The sequence below is a fragment of the Helianthus annuus genome, chromosome 2 (genome assembly GCF_002127325.2).
Source record: "Helianthus annuus cultivar XRQ/B chromosome 2, HanXRQr2.0-SUNRISE, whole genome shotgun sequence".
NCBI lineage: Eukaryota > Viridiplantae > Streptophyta > Magnoliopsida > Asterales > Asteraceae > Helianthus > Helianthus annuus.
In genome coordinates this window covers 16,264,801-16,282,367 of record NC_035434.2, presented here as the reverse complement: position 1 = coordinate 16,282,367, position 17,567 = coordinate 16,264,801, and the positions used below count along the sequence as shown (strand labels likewise).

General features: G+C 34.9%; 1 protein-coding gene across 1 annotated transcript; it reads right to left on the bottom strand.

Moving 5' to 3' along the window:
- Positions 1-1,584: 1,584 nt before the first annotated feature.
- LOC110911659 (nucleotide pyrophosphatase/phosphodiesterase) lies at positions 1,585-13,403 on the bottom strand. Its single transcript, XM_022156283.2, has 12 exons — positions 13,010-13,403; positions 11,649-11,740; positions 11,162-11,231; positions 10,473-10,601; positions 10,255-10,347; positions 8,819-8,948; positions 8,656-8,737; positions 7,263-7,395; positions 6,436-6,641; positions 5,560-5,685; positions 4,187-4,496; positions 1,585-2,197 (listed from the first exon to the last, which is right to left on the bottom strand). Exons 1-12 carry the CDS (start codon positions 13,229-13,231, stop codon positions 1,892-1,894), a joined length of 1,899 nt encoding a protein of 632 aa, XP_022011975.1. The 5' UTR covers positions 13,232-13,403; the 3' UTR covers positions 1,585-1,891.
- Positions 13,404-17,567: the final 4,164 nt, after the last annotated feature.

The following is a 17,567-nucleotide window of genomic DNA, read 5'->3' as shown; positions in this document are numbered from 1 at the left end:
TTTTTATGTTTTCGAAAGGGGTATGATGATAATTTTGAGGGATACATCAAGCCAACCCCTATAATTGTTATATTATGATCTCAAAGCTTCATTAATCTCTTTTGTTGATTGATTTTATAGAATTTGAATGACTTCACAATGACTAAGAATGACATTGGAACTATGGATTAATATACTTTTAAATGTAGTTTCCTCACAATTAGTTAGGCTCTGATTTGGAGCAGAACATGAGGCTTGATCTCATCTTACTACCGAAGGCCCAGGCCCTTAACACAACGCTCCCATAGTACATGCAAGGGCATTCACATCCCTTCCATCAAATCTACATTATAATTACATTAAAAACAACTATATTTTCTCTCTTCTTTCAATTAAATAATATTTTTGTATATTTTTATCATTACATTTTTGTTCTCCTCCAGTTACAACCACTTTCAAAATATATTAAAAATTATAGAAAGTGAATAGTGTCTCCCAAAATATACAGATAAACAATAACATTTTCTCTCTCTTCTAATCACAACCACTTACAACCATTTTTTATAATATAAAAACCCTCACACAGAATATAGTGGAAGGGATGTGAATGCTCTATGATGTAAGTACGTAACAGATGTAACTAAATCTCGCAAAGTGGGAGTGTGGTCGTTTTTCCCCACACAAAGTCGTAGGAATTTGGTCATTATCAGTTTGGCTTGTCAAAAAACGTAAAAGCGAACATCGATACCCTACCAGCAACGATGTTGTTAGCTCATAAAAATAAAAACTAATTTCAAAAAACCTATATCTTTAAATTTTTTAAAAAAGTTAGAATATTACAACCTATTAGAGAAAAATAAAACTACATGTAAAATGAATTATGGAATAAAAATGTAAAATGCAAATTTAAAGTCTACTACTCACACAAGCGGACCAGCTAGAAACACTCATTTTCCCATAAACCACCAATATCATCATCGTGTATAAATCCTACCAATAGCAAAGCTAAGGTAAGGTCTGAGGAGAGTAAGATATAGACAGACTTACCTCTAACCCATATGACTAGAGAGACTGCTTCCAATAAGACCCCGGCTCGATAGCAGTTTTGCATCAAGCCTTGGACATAAGACACATAACACTCAACAACAATCGGGACAAAGGCCAATTGGTGCATGTACCCCTTATCTTTTGGTTATCAACGCCACCACATGATGCATGATTAGTAGTCCGTCACTTTTAACATTATTTTAAAAAAAATAGTAAAAGAGCATTAAAATTAGTGCAATTTCACTTTTGCCTCGAGGGCCCACACATATATACATTATATAGGCGTTCCCATAAACCACCAACAACCGCTCTAATTATCCTATCTAATTCTCTAAACCACCTAAAGAAACAAAAAAAAAATCCCACTCTTTTTATCTTACCTTTTCTTCAGTATGAGAGGCACTTGTATCATATATATATTCCTCCAATACATACTTAACATAAAAAATAAGAAAAAAAATCTATATAATATAACCTTTAACATAAAAAGTAAGAAAACATATCCTAGTAACCTTATTTCCCACTTTAGTAACCAACTACCATAGTGTTATCAAAGACTAAACATAAAACTTCTTTCAAGCCCCTCATTTCATCAAAGTATAATTGGTTTGTTGTGTGAATACAAGACACCCATAATATATAACAAATTTTATCAAACCGAGCCGTTCAGTCTTTTTTGGTTGAAGAATCTTCGGGCTTTCGTGAACGGTCGGACATAAGGCACTCGATTTTGACGGGTAGTAGAAAAATGCCGAAATGCAAGAACGTGTCTAACACAACATTTACCTAACAATAAGCTTTAAAGTTACAACTGACAAGATAAGAGGCAAACCTTAACTATAATACATCTACGTTGCGTATTGGTTTATGATGCCAATGTGGTAGGTTCACACCCGTCATGTACACAAGCCAACACGTCTCTATAGTCTCGAGAGATTGTGAAATTATCATAAACGAGCCCGTCCCTACTTTTTTTGTACTCAAAAAGAAGTGAAGAATGGTTAAACGCGGTTAGTTTGACAAACCCCCAATCATGATCTTTATACAAACTCCAAACCGTATCGATCTCAGTAAAATCGGATAGATGACTTCCGCCTCCACCAACAACAACGTGGATTGTTCCATTTACGGTTCCAGAATAACTGTATCTTTCCGGGTTTACACATTGGTTCTGCACCGTCACCATAATCATGAATCAATAAATTAACGTGTGGTAGGTTTTGACCAGTCAAATCTATTTGACCCGTTTCATTTTTAGCTAATCTTGAAATTTTACCCATTTGACTTGTTAATAACATGACATGAACAAACCAACATCCTTTAATTATATTTTAATTAATGTGTTAACATAATGATTAGAAAAAGATATATATTACTATAATAATCGAAATTTAGAAGGTCGTACGCGAAATGTACGTGGGACAACATTAATCCGTTTCATTTTTAGCTAATCTTCTTTTATTTTATTTACACACTTGGCTAGTATGGCATTATATAACCAAAATTGACTTGTTAATAAGTAGATGTTGCAATTGCCATTTATACTTATAGTGATCCAATTAACCGTGTGTGTTTGTGTGCAATAGCCCCTTAATGTGCGACGGTACATGACTTCATTTTTAAAATATGCACGTTATTTGCATAATTATGCATGGGCTGGGTTAAACCCTAATTACGCACGTTATTTGCATAATTACGCATGTGTTGGGTTAACCTTGTTACGCACATTATATTGGTGGCTACGTACTGTCACACGTTAAGAGCCTTTTCTATTTAAGCCTTTCACTATATATATATAGGCTAGGAGTTGGCTACAAAGTCCAGAAATCCTAAAAAAGTGTAAAAAAATCATAAAACACCATAATGTCAACCATAAAACACACCCAAAACCCACAAATAACATAATAAAGATTACTAAAACCATATATGTGGGTTTTGTTTTGTGTTTTGGATGATAATACTCTAATTATCCAATGACTAATAGGTAGAGGATCCTGTACATTAATCCAGAAGTGTGAGAAGTGTATTATAACACTATATATAACACTATATAACACCATATAAACACCGTATAACAATATGTAACACCAATACACCATATAACACCATATAACACTATGTAACACTATATAACACTCTATAACAAATATAACACTATAGTTTGTCTGATAGCATGTCATTGATAGATGTATAGTGTTATATATTGTTATATAGTGTCATATGGGGTTACATAGTGTTATATGGTGTTACATAGTGTTATACGGTGTTTATATGGTGTTATATAGTGTTATATATAGTGTTATAATACACTTCTCACACTTCTGAATTAATGTACACTATCCCTACCCATGACTAATATTATGTGTTTTATGTTGATTATCATGTTGTGTTTTATATTCATAGTTCTACGATGGTGTGTTTGGAGTTTTTTATGGACTGCTAGGGTTTGAATATAGTGTTTTAGTAATCTTCACTCTGTTATTTGTAGGTTTGATTGTGTTTTAGGGGTGAAATTATGGTGGGTCGGGTGGGTTATGGGTGACAACCAATCTAAATAAAACTTTTTTAATACAAACCTTATTATAACTAAAATACAACATTAAAAAAGGAATTTACTCTTTAAATAATTCTTCTCTCCTTTCAAAATCACACGTGTAAAAAATCTAATAAGAGTGATTTTGAGAGGAGAAATGAATTATTTATTGTTGTAAATTCTTTTCTTGATGTTGTATTTTAATTATAATGAGATTTTTTCATTCGTTCTCACGGTTCTCGCAATATTTAGCGTTCTTAAGATAACCCCCCTGTATATATAATTATATCATCATCATACTCAGTAAATCCCACAAATAGCAAAGCTAAGGTAGGGGTCTGAGGAGGGTAAGATGTAGACAGCCTTACCTCTACTCCGTAGGAATAGAGAGGCTGCTTCCAATGAGACCCTCAGCTCAATAGTAGTTTTGTATCAAGCCTTGGACACGGGTCACATAACACTCAGCAATCGGGACAAAGGCCGATTTGTGCATGTACCCCCTTGTCTTTCGGCTATCAACGCCACCACATGATGCATGATTAGTCGTCCGCCCAACCCACCCAAAGATATTGTGCATATAAAAACAATGGTAATAATAATAATGATAATAAAAGAAGGGAATAATACCTGGTATATAGGGCAGGTTCTTTCATAATTATGAACATGTCCATAAAACGCAATATCAACCTTGTATTTCTGCCATAGTTTCTGCAAGTGCTCTCTTCCCATGGGCTCTTCAAACGAACCTTCCTGTGCATACCAACTGTTGGACGAATATCCAAGCACCCGATGAGCGGAAAAAATAAGCCACGGCTGTTTTTTTCTGTCAACCGATGCAAGACACTTTTCAATCCATGCATACTGTTCTGAACCCTCTCTCCAATCATGCTCCGAATCCGCTATGCAAAAGTGAAACATGCCATAATCTGTTGAGTACCTGTTAACATTTATTTAAATTAGAGTTCATAATTTTCAAGTTCAACATGTTTACTTATGAATGGGTAGATTCAAGTGATATTATTGATTTATTTCATCTCGCCGGTCAAATGGGTAAAACTAAAATAGTTAAAAAAAATTTGGATTATTATTATTGTAATAATATTGTTTTTAATCATAAGTTCATCACTAACACTTAGTTATTTATAAAAATAAATAAAAATCGACAAAAAAGTGTTAGCTGGTCAATTTAACCCTACTCTATCCATTTGACAAACAAATGACCCGTTTTAACTAACCGAACCCAACCCGCCCATATGGCCACATTCCACAGATATATTGCCAAAAAGGGGAAACCACGGTTATTTTTGTGAACTTACATCAATGTTTTGATAACCGGACCAGGCCCGCCGGTTGGAACGGATTTTTAGGGGGGTTGAACTGAATTTTTATGAAAAAAATTAAATTTTACCCTATTTATTTTTAGAGTTAAATGCCATTTTAGTCCCTGTGGTTTGGGTCATTTTGCCAGTTTAGTCCAAGGGTTTAATTTTTCGCCTGTTGGTCCAAAAAGGTTTCACCATTGCTATTTTAGTCCACTAGGTTAATTTCATCCATTTTTTCTGTTAACGAGAATGGCAATTCGGTCATTTTATATGTAATTCTGTTAAATAGAATGGCAATTCGGCCATATAAAATGATCGAATTGCCCTTCTCGTTAACAGAAAAAATGGATGAAGTTAACCCAGTGGACTAAAATGGCGACGGTGTCTTTTTGGATCCACAGACAAAAAATGAAACCTTTGGACTAAACTGGCAAAATGGCCCAAACCACAGGGACTAAAATGGCATTTAACTCTTATTTTTATAATATTTACGGCATCTCCCGGTTCTTACATCCGGTTCGACCAGTGGACCGGTAAGGAGACTAGTTCGACATCTGGTCAAGTTCTGAAAACATTGACTTACATAATGTAAACTTCTGCATTCAATTCTGCCACATATATTGATGTTTTCTCTAAGTTTATATATAGCATAAAATCATTTAAGAAGACTTCATTTACCAAAATTTAGCTCTATTCTCCGCGGGAACATAGTACATGGTCTCGGCAGGCACACCACACTCCCCACCAGAATCTTTAGTAGCATAAAAACCTCCGGAATTGGGCCAAGACCGTTCATGATTTCCGCTGCAAAATACAAACTAAAGTAAACTACCTTTCAACTAAATACGTACGATGCTAGTATACACGTGTGACAATTATGACCCATTTGCTTACTAATAGGTGAATTCGGGTTGTGTTCCATCTCCAGTTTTACGACTTTCGTCCAAAGGTTTGTTTTTCCGGATCTGGATCCAAAAGGTTTGAAATCTGGCCATTTTCACCTGGCTAGTTAACTCCATCCTTTTTTTTTGTTAAGTCAGGGGTATTTTCGTCTTTTTTGTTAACTTAAAGGGCAATTCGGTCTTTTGAGTACTTGTACTGTACATTATGCTAAATGCTTGTACATTATGCCAAATGCTTGTACATTAAGCGAAAAAGACCGAATTACCCTTTAAGTTAACAAAAAAGACGGAAATACCCCTGACTTAACGAAGAAAAATGGATGGAGTTATCGAGCTGGATGAAAATGGCAAGATTTCAAACCTTTTGGATCCAAATACGAAAAAAAAACAAACCTTTGGATGAAAGTCGCAAAACTGGCCAAACCTCAGGGGACGAAAATGACATTTTACTCGAAACAAATAAACCTCTTACATATGGATGCTTTTGCTTTTTTTAGATTCTTATGGTGAAATGGGTACATCGCCCGAAGTGTATACTTAGTGCTTAAAAAACCCAATGGGCCAATCCTATACGTAACATAAGCTAACCGTTACCCAAACCGCCTGACCCGCTCATTTTGGCACATCTCAGAGTACATAAAAGAATCCAAACCTTGCAACCATGTAAGGTTTTACAGATGCAATCGGTTCGACTTGTGCGGTAAACTGGTCCCACTGTGAAAGATATCCATTTGCATACGGCATATCTCCTATATGGAAAACAATATCGTAATTATCAAGATCACTAATTAACTGATCGGTAGTAATTAGTGATCCTGGCTGATAACAAGCATACTCATTTGAACCATCACGTTCGGCCTGAAAAGGAGTTTTCAAGTTTTATTTAGTGAGAAATTATGATATTTACGTTAAACCATCAAGAATAGGTCTGCAAACGAACCGAACAAACACGAACAAGTCCATGTTTGTGTTCGTTTGTTAAGAATATATTTGTGTTCATGAACTGTTCATGAACACTTATCGAATGAGATTTTCTGTTCATGTTCGTTCGTTAAGGAAATGAATGTGTTTGTGTGCGTTTGTTAATTTTAAGTAACGAACATTCATGAATACAACAACGAACACAAACAAGCATTCATGAATAGAATATATAATACAATGATACTTATTAAATATTTTATTTGTCGGAGTTTTGAAGTATAAAAATAAAATATTATAATTAAAAACATTGATAGACTATTGTTGAACATAAACGAACATGTTACCGAATGTTCAAGAACATAATGAATGAACACGGCCTCTGTTCATGTTCGTTCATTTAACTAAACGAACGGAATTATTTTGTTCGTGTTCATTCATTTATTGAACAATGAACGCAAACGAACTTCCCGCTGAATGGTTCGCTGAACGTTCAATTCGTTTGGAGGCCTAATCAAGAAGCAAGTTTAAAAAAATCAATAAATTTTCAGCTAATGATACCTTCCCCATGTCTCCAAAAATAATAACACGTTGCAACGAACTCTGTCCCGGAAATGGGGATGATTTGAATGAATATGTTTTACTCCATATAATTGTTCCGTTTAATAGCATATGGCCCATCCTATAACTATACCTGCAAAATAGTTTGTTTTTTTTTTTTTTTTTTTTTTTTTTTTTTTTGCAGCCACATATGAGTAATATTACTAGAAATTTAGCATTCACTCTTCTCATATCTCTACAGGCGGCAAAATCAGCGGGGTCGGTAACGGATCAAAATGTGTAATATTCATTAGAATAAAGTACACCGATGGTCCCTGTGGTTGACTGAAATTTTGGATTTGATCCCTAGCTTTTCAAAAGAACACGGATGGTCCATGTAGTTTGCACTTTGTAATGTATTTAGTCCCCAACTTTTGCCAAAAGTACATGGATGGTCCCTGTGATATGCACTTTGTAACACATTTAGTCTCTAACTTGGACCTGCTAAAACCTTTAGATTTATTAGCTGGGGACTAAATGCATTATAAAGTACAAACCACAAGGACCATTCGTGTACTTTTGAAAAGCTAGGGATCAAATCCAAAATTTTGGTTAACCATAGATGATTAATATATTAAAGTGATTATGAAAACTATATCTAATTTGCTTGAATGAATCGATTTAAGAGGTTGAAAACAGTCGAATGACACTTTGAGCGATATTCAAGTTTCAACTAGGGGCGTGAATTTCTGAGACGACCTGAAAACCCGACACGAACCTAACCCGAAATTCATGGGTTTAGGTTTAGTCTAAACGGGTTCGGGTCAGTTTCAGGTTGAACCCACGAACCCGTTTAGGTAAACGGGTCGGGTTCGGGTCAACCTAGTCGGGTTGGCGGGTTGACCCGTTTAACACATTTATGCTATATTATATTTTTTTAAAATATATTTTATGTCATAAATTAAATGAGATGTGTATTTTATGCCATGATTATAACTTAAAAAGAGAAATTAGCATAGATTTTATAATTTAAATATGATATTATTATTTACATTTGTGTTTTTAAGTAAAAATATAATTTTAATATATTAATTTCAGAAAAAAATAAAAAAATTCGGGTTGAACGGGTCGTGTTCGGGTCAACTCACAAAACTTCAGGTCGTGTTCGGGTTTTTATGTATTATACGATTTTCGGGTTCGGGTTGGGTTGGGGTTTGTGTAAAATTTTCGGGTTCGGGGTCGGTTGAACCTGCCAACCTGCGAACACGACCCGTTTAGCACCCCTAGTTTCAACCCACTTGATCCGCTTCATTTGAAGTATTTAAGTTTGACACGTTAGAGATAAAATGTAACCCGTTTCCATGTAAAGGGGTTAAATATATCCATGTAAAGGATTCTAAATATGAACACGTACATAGTGTTTGGCCACAATTCCTTTAAGAAACTAGTGTGTATAAAACCAGGATCACGCCATCCAACAGTACGTGCAGGGGGACCTGCAGCGCAATTACGTAATCGTTACAAATGCCAAGTAAGCACAAGTATTATAACATTATAAAGATTTAGAATTACTATACCACACATGCTGCCACGTGTAAATGTCAATGTTCCAGCTGGCGATTGCTTTGGGCTAAGGCCTGTCTGACCCCACTCAACAAAAGGAACGGCTTCATCAATGTTGTAGCCACTTGTCCATGTAACTGTCATCTGCAACAAACGTAGCATCATGAATGGGTTGATTTGGGTTCTGTTTAATCTCAAAAGAGTCGAACAAAAAGATTTGCTAATAGGGAAACCGGTCAAACAGGTTGAAGGTTGCTCAAATTGTATTTATTTGCATACAACATCCGAAATCATTTTATTCAAAGATTAGATTATTATTGTTTTGGAAATTCTTTAAAGATTTTTTTTAGAAGAAACAAAAATGTATTTTCGGGTCAACCCGACATATTACCTATATATTATTTAGGGTAAATTACTTTTTGAGTCCCTGTGTTTTAGTGGTTTTAACTAGTTGAGTCCAAAAGCAAAAAGTTTAACGACCTGAGTCCCTATAAGCATTTTCTTTAACCATTTGAGTCCTTTTGAGTCCAAATTTTAACCTTTTGAGTCCAATTTTTTGGACTCAACCGTTATAAAATGAACAAAATTGGAGTCAAAACGTTATAAAATAAATGGCTAGGGACTCAGGGCGTTAAACTTTTTGATTTTGGACTCAAGTGGTTAAAACCACTAAAACACAGGGACTGAAAAAGTAATTTACTCTATTATTTACCAAAATTTCTCACCCTCACAAAGCTACTGTTTAATTCTTTTGTGCATAACTTGGTTGTGTGTTTTTCTTTTGGTTAATTGAATAAAATATTGCAAGTCACTCCACACATTCAATCTTCTTTTACTTTTAACCCCTTATCTTTTTATCTTTTACATATTTGTCACAAACATATCTCATTTTTTACCCCAACATTTCTCAACTTTCAACTTTGGTTCTCTATACCTTTCATCGTTTACAAAACTGTCGTTTTACGTTTCGATCTAAATTTTGCAAGTTAAGACGTTGCAGCGTGCGTGTGTGGTTCAACGTTATTACGTCAACTTTTTTGTGCGGTTTAACTGGCCCGTTTTCATCCTTTACAAAATTGTCGTTTTACGTTCGATCTAAATTTGCAAGTTAACACGCTGCAACGGGCGTGTGTAGTTCAACGTTTTTACGTCTAATTTTTTTTGTGCAGTTTAACTGCCCCGTCGCAACTTGCGGGACCTAAGCTGACTTAGTTATTCTTTTCTTTGTTTTACGTTTCGGTCTAATTTTTTCGAGTTAACACGCCGCAACGCGCGTGCGTGGTTCAACGTTTTTACGTCTACTTTTTTTCAGTTTAACGGTCCTGCAGCAGAGCAGGGGTCCTAAAAACTAGTTCTGTTTAGATTCACACTAAAAATGACTCGTTTTAACCCGATCCGAACCTGCCTTTGCGCATGAAAAAGAAAATAAAAAAGATATACAGAAAAATACCTCATCCCAAGCCTTTCCGTGTGCAAGGCGTGGATAAACAGGAGCCTTCGGGTTTGCAAATGATATAGGATTTGAAACTGCCACCAATGTGGGCTGTAATCCAAATAATAATAATAATAACAATTAGTCAAACGGATATAGTAATAGCATTAAAAACTTTGAAATTATGTAAAAAAAACGTAAATGACAAACGGCGCGGAAAGAAGTAGTTCACTCACATTTTCCAACCCGCCAGAAAATAATGCAAAGGCGAAATCTGCACGCTGATTAATTAACTGGAAACTTAACGTAGCTTTTCCGGTTGTTATATAATTGGATTTGGAACTGGATTGGTTTGCAAACATGTACTGTATGATAAGTTTTCAATATATAGTTCTGGTTAGAATAACCCACATTAAAAAAAAAAAAAATCAAAAACGAATAAACTTCGTTAATTTTCAATACTCCGAATTATATTTAGGAAAAATTACAAGTTTTGTCCTTTATCTTAATACCACTAATCAGGCGGTGTCCTTTTTAACGAATTTTGACAACTTTTACCCTTTACAAGGAATTTTGTTGCACATTTTGTCCTTTAAGCTTAACCCAGTTAGATTTTCTTGTTAAATCTTGTCACCCAAGGGTATTTTAGTCTTTTTACCCATTTATTTCAAGAGTCAACCCTAAAATATTTTGTTTTATTCTTTTAAATAATATTAAATAAATGAGTAAAAAGACTAAAATACCCTTGGGTGACAAGATTTAACAAGAAAATCTAACTGAGTTAAGCCTAAAGGACAAAACGTGCAACAAAATTCCTTGTAAAGGACAAAACTTGTCAAAATTCGTTAAAAAGGACACCGCCTGATAAGTGGTAATAAGATAAAGGACAAAACTTGTAAATTTTCCTTATATTTATCATGCATACCTTAATTGGGGCCGTGCATATGCATGGAGCCTCGTGCGATTTGCCTGATTCGAAGTAGCAATCTGATGCACTGCCATATTTAAGCAGTTGAGCAAAAAAAAAAAGTTAAAGAACAGACAAAGATGTTGCAAGTATAGGTGGCGAAATAGGGAGTGAGCGGGTCAAATGAATCGGGTTGACCCAAATCCGTTTTATTCCAATATTCCACAAATAACTTGGGTATCGAATATGATTACAAAAAATGTGTTATCACAGTAAGAAAAATATGACTTTTTGAATAAAAGGATTTAGTAGGCTGTACGCATTAAAAGTACACTTTTGCTGATTCGACTCGTATCCTTTTTAGCTGAACCTTTTGACTTTTACCAATTTGACCCGTTTGCAGATAAAACATCACCGCAGCTGAACTATTCATAAGTTAACAGCTCGAAATTACGACATCTGGTAACATGATAATGCAAATAAATATTTTAAATATGAATATTACTTGAACTTTGCAGGTGAAAAAACTCCAACCCAGTCATTCTCGGATGGTTGTGGGTACTTGAGCTCCACATTGACCCATGCAGTATCCTCGCCCTATCATGCCAATTAATCACAAAATCCGACAACTCGCATAAGTTAGTCCAAAACTTTGGGTCTTGCAATACAACCAGACCCTCTCACATCATACGGGCTGTATGATAAGAGAAAAGGTCATACGGGCCGTATGACTTTGTTAATGGTTACATCAGTCATTTTCAATTTCAGTATTCTCGGTACATACCAATACCGATCACTTTTTGCCCCATCATACGGCCGGACGGCCGGTATGCAGGGCTGTTCAAAAAGCTCGGGACTCGGAGCATGCTCGCTCGCTTGATACGACTTGGTTTGAAACTGAGCCGAGCTGGCTTGGCTTGGTTAGAAAGTGAGCCTAGCTCAGTTTGGTTCGTAACGAGCCAGATTGGCTCGGTTTGGCTTGCTCGCTAGCTCAACTCAGTTTAGCTCATATTATTTTACCTTTAATATATTTATTTTTAATATAGATATAATATATCATAGAAATCTGTTTGTTATCTGCAGGTATTTAGGAGTGCAGTTACATATATATGGCATATAGGATGCTAAGGAACTTATATTGTATTTCATTGAAATTTAAAACTTATTTTGTATTTGGTTAAACTTGATTTTGGCTTGTAATGTAGTAGGTTGAACCATAGTTGTTAATAGCGGCTATAGCGACCACTATAGCGCGCTATTTAGCGATGCGACGTAGTGTCGCTATATGGGTCATAGCGACAAATAGCGATGATAGCGATAGTTTTTTTTTTTTTGATGGAAATAGCAATTAGATATAGCTATAAAATAGCTGGATTTATAGGTTTTTGTTAAATATACATGTAAAATAGCATGTATACTAAGGTATTTTGATATAATATACATATAAAAATTTTCAAAATTCTTTTTCTAGTGTATCGCTATTTATAATATAGCGGTCGCTATTTGTCGCTATTCGCTATGTAGCATACAGGTCCCTTGTCGCTATTCGCTATTAACAACTATGGGTTGAACTAATTTTGGATATATGTATTCTTTTGAAATATTGATTGATATTTTAAACTATTGAATTTTGGAAGCTATGAATTATTATTATTCTTTTAGCCCGCTCGGTTTATAATCGAGCCCGAGCTTCCCTGGCTCGGCTCAGCTCAGCTCGTGAACAGCCCTACCGGTATGACACGTCAGCGTGTTGTCCGGATAGTGTGTCGGTGGTGTTTGTTTAGCTCTACCCAAATTATAGGTCAAACTATAACTCTTCAACTTAGTAATCCAATAACCAGAAACACAACAATTAAACAGAATTACCTTTAAACCAAGAAGAAGAGGTTCAGCCTTAACAGATGCTGATTCATGAAGATCAACAAAAGCGTTATGAATAGCGATCTTTGATAGTGGCTGTTCATCAGTAGGATTCCGGCCAAGATCGCTGCGTATAAGAGGAGAGTAAGAATACGATGAACCACGACAAAGAAAGGCGTTAGTAGCCAGCAAAAACAACACGGTGACGAGAGTTTTCATTGTTGGCATTTCATCGAACAGTTGGTGTGCACATAAAAATCTTGATTACAATCACGATTAGCTATTCGTCAACTACCATGAGATTTAGAAAGTAGACACTTGTACCTACCTCATCCTCGTGATTACAAAATTAATTGATTGTGATTAAATAAGTTGATTTGAGTGTTTTTTATTTGTTTATAAAGTTGTGCCTGATACGATATCTCAAATATGTATTATGTGGTTAAAAGTACATGTTAAGATACCATTAGCCATAACCCACCCCTAATTTTAAACCCACCTCAAAAAAATATAAATATTCAGTGTTGATCAAGATTTATTTTATGGAGATGCATTTGGGGCGTTTAACCGAACTTTTATTAGGGCGATCAAGATTTATACCTAAAAAATATACTAACTTTTTTAAGGGGCGGCCACCCCCACATGATATTGTAGGTCGATAGTGTAGGTCCGCCCATGAAATATTCTAGCACACGTATGATAATTCTACAAATAGGATAATTTCAAGTTTTTAACAATTTTAATAAGAGTAAATTACGTTTTTGGCCCCTGTGGTTATATCACTTTTACTATATTAGCCTAAAATAAGATTTTTTAACATATGTGTCCCCATGGTTTCTATAACTAACTATTTTGGCCCCTGAGTCCAACCAAACCCCAAACTCTGGTTAATTATTAGTCACATGGCAGGCACATGATGGGTATAATGGTAATTTCTCCTCCCCTTTAAATCTAACCCAGATTTTCAAGAACATTATCATCTTCTAACCCAGATCTTCAAGAACATGACCACCTTCAACCATCATCATCATCCCAATATCTTCAATTAAATTTCTAGATCTTTAACGTATATTCATTTCCCACACTTATTGATCAGACCTACTACCAAAAGCTCAAAATCATTTTAGATTAACAAATTATCACTTAATCTTCAATCTCAAATCCTACTATAACAAAAACACCAATCCACAACTGACATTCATAATTTCACATCAATCTAAAACAATATCTTCAACTCAAAATACAATTAAGAAAAAAAATAGATTCTTCTAACGGTTCACAGTTCTTGAGCTTTTCAATTTGCTTGTCTGCTGAAATCAGCAACAAACACAATCAAATCATAAAAAAAAAGAAATTGAAATCAACAATCACCTTGAACATAAACGGAAGATCAACACACCACTTCCCAACAACCAAATCACCCAAAACCTCCGGATTCTCCGAAACCCACGATTTCAAACTCACATTTTCGATCCCCTTTTCCCCAACAACATACGACGGTCCAGAATCATGAGTCCCCATCCAAAGTTCAGCATAATGTTTGCTTTCCTCAATTTCACAATCACAGTTGCTTAAAAAGGTTCTTGCGACCAGTGATTCGTTGCCACTTATGCCCCAATCGTAGTTTTGAACCCAATATTTGAGCCTTATTGTTGCCAATTATGCCCCAATTGTAGGTTATAAGTTGGAAGGTGATAGGTGTGCGTGTGTCGTTGAAGGTGGCGACAGCGCCTTTGAATCTACAAAAATCACGAGGTGTTGTGTTGGTAGAACCAGAGTGAAGAGGGAAAGGATAAAGAGATGAAGATGATGTTGTGTTCTTGAAGAAGATAAGGTGTGATTGATTTGCAGATGATATGATAGAAATTAGGTTTAAAGGGGAGGAGAAATTACCATTATACCCATCATGTGTCTGCCATGTGACTAATAATTAACCAGAGTTGGGGTTTGATTAGACTCATGGGCCAAAATAGTTAGTTATAGAGACCATGGGAGCACATATGTTAAAAAATCTTATTTTGGGCTAATATAGTAAAAGTGATATAACCACAGGGGCCAAAAAGATAGTTTACTCTTTTAATAATATATAATATACAATATATTATGTTTTTAACCTTTATATGTACTATTATTATATCGTGTTGCGATGCAGATAAACGTGTTTCAATAATTGGGCGGGTATTGCCAAATATCGCATATCACATGTGATCTTTACCTGTATAACTTTTTTAAAACTAATATAATACTCGGTATTAATCTGAATTCACATCTTGTTACTTGTCTGGAACATTGTTACCTGTCCCGAATATTCATGCTTTTATGCCATTGCGGCCTATCATCCAATTGTAGGGACTCTCGCGAAGTCCTTTTTGGCATTTGTAAATATTTGTCGTTCTTGTCGGGAGTATTATCAGTCATGAGTTGTTTAATGGCGGATAAAACTTTTGTATCTTCGTAAAACTCTTTTTCTATCGCCCATCTAATCCCTCTTGAAACCAATGATATTATGCTTCAATATCACCAACAATTTTTACGAGTAATTGTTTCGACATATGAGAACGGTAACGGAATGTTTCATGATCATACTTTGGTTGATCAACAAAATAATCGTTCATAAGATTTTCGTTACCTTGTATGCAATCATGTTTGACGATTTTTTTGAACGGCCGACGACGTTGCCGTGTCTCCCGCTTAGACTTCGACTTCCTCTAGCTTCTCTACGAAATAAAGTAAGCTACTATCGGTTGAAAAATCGTCTTTGTAATTATTGGGCGGTAAATAAATAGCCAAGTCTTCTTACGAGTGATTAGCCATTAAGAAAGAGATTAGTGAAAATGGTTGCATGAGAAAGAGATTGATGAGTGTAAATGGTTTCGGTGAGAATGGGATGGTTATTTCAAGGTAAATAAAAGAAATAAACATTTTTTTAATGAATAACGGTCATATGACTGTTTGAATGGTCAAACATTGCATCGAAACACCCCAAAATATCTAATCTATACTATATAATAAAAAAAAAACCATTTTTAGGACACTTATCATCATATTAGACTATCTATTTATTAGTTTAATCTCTTCTAATTATTATATATAACCTTTCTACTAAATATTATTTAGTTTAATATCTTATATTATAGTTAATCCTCCTACTAAATATTATTAGTTTAATATCTTATGGATAATTATTAGAGTTAATTGCCAAAATCGTCCCTAAGGTTTGGGCATGTTTGCCATTTTCATCCAAAATGATTTTTTTTGTACCAAATAGCCCCCCACGTTTGTAACTTTTTGCCATTTTCATCCAAATGCCTAACTGGGTTAGAAATAATCGAGGTTTTTTTTTTTAAAAAAATTTCACAAGTACAGGGCCTGAAATGTAATTTCTTTTTAAACCTAAAACCATTACCCTCTGCTTTCTCTATCTACAACCTTCAAAACAAACCATCAACTACCACTCACACCGTTACTCACACCCACCGTGTAATGCTCATAAATAGATATAAAACTAAGATGTATCGACCAGTACCCATCACTATATGCCCTTCAACAAAACCTTTTATGTATCGACCTGTACGTAATGAAATAAATTAAACTGAACATATTAGCTGAACTCATATTACAGTTGGGTAGATCATAAACAAAAAAAGCTAAATGGGTTTAAACTGTTATCACACTGCAGCTAAATGAAGTGGTTACCGGTTTCAACCTTTCACGTTTTTGGGATACACGCATACCTCAGACAGAAAATAAACAAGGAAATTTGAAGTAACTAACAGAAACCATGAATCAAATGGAAATTCCAATAATACTAAGACTACCTAGGACATGATTATATTCGGTTTCATAAATTTGTAAAATTAGCACATGATGATATTATGTTTACAAAATATAATGGAGAGGGATAAGAGGAAACATAGGAAGTAAACATGAAACTAAGAACACTTAGAATGTGATATTCACATGCTTCTTATCAATAAGCAAAAAGGATAAATATGTTAAAAATAGGCATATGACTGTAATACTCCAGAGCATATAAGTATAATTCGTCAAAACGGAAGTTAAAGATACCATAATAGGCCTATGTATAATTCTACAATTTGTTTTACATTTAAATTTTTACTTTTATAAAGTTAGAGTTTAAAAAGAAATTACATTTCAGGCCCTTTACTTATGGAATTTCAAAAAAAAAAAAAATCTCATCAAATGGTTCTTATAGATATAACTTTTTATTATTTAATATAAAGTAAACTGCAATTTTACACCATGTGGTTAGGGGTGATTGGCACCCTTACCCCCCCTAAGAAAATAATTGCAATTTTACCCTCCATTGTTTGCTGTTATGTTGCAACCTTACCCCCCGGCCTCAAATTTGTTGACTAATCTGTTGACTATAATTTGAAATGACTATAATGCCCTTTCATATTACCCCCCTGCGTTTTGTGCATTCTGTGATATTACCCCCTGCCACCGTCATTCACCACCACAACCACCATTGCCACCTCCAGCCACCACCACTGCCACCGCCATTCACCACCACAACCACCACTTAATAAGGGTAGGAGGA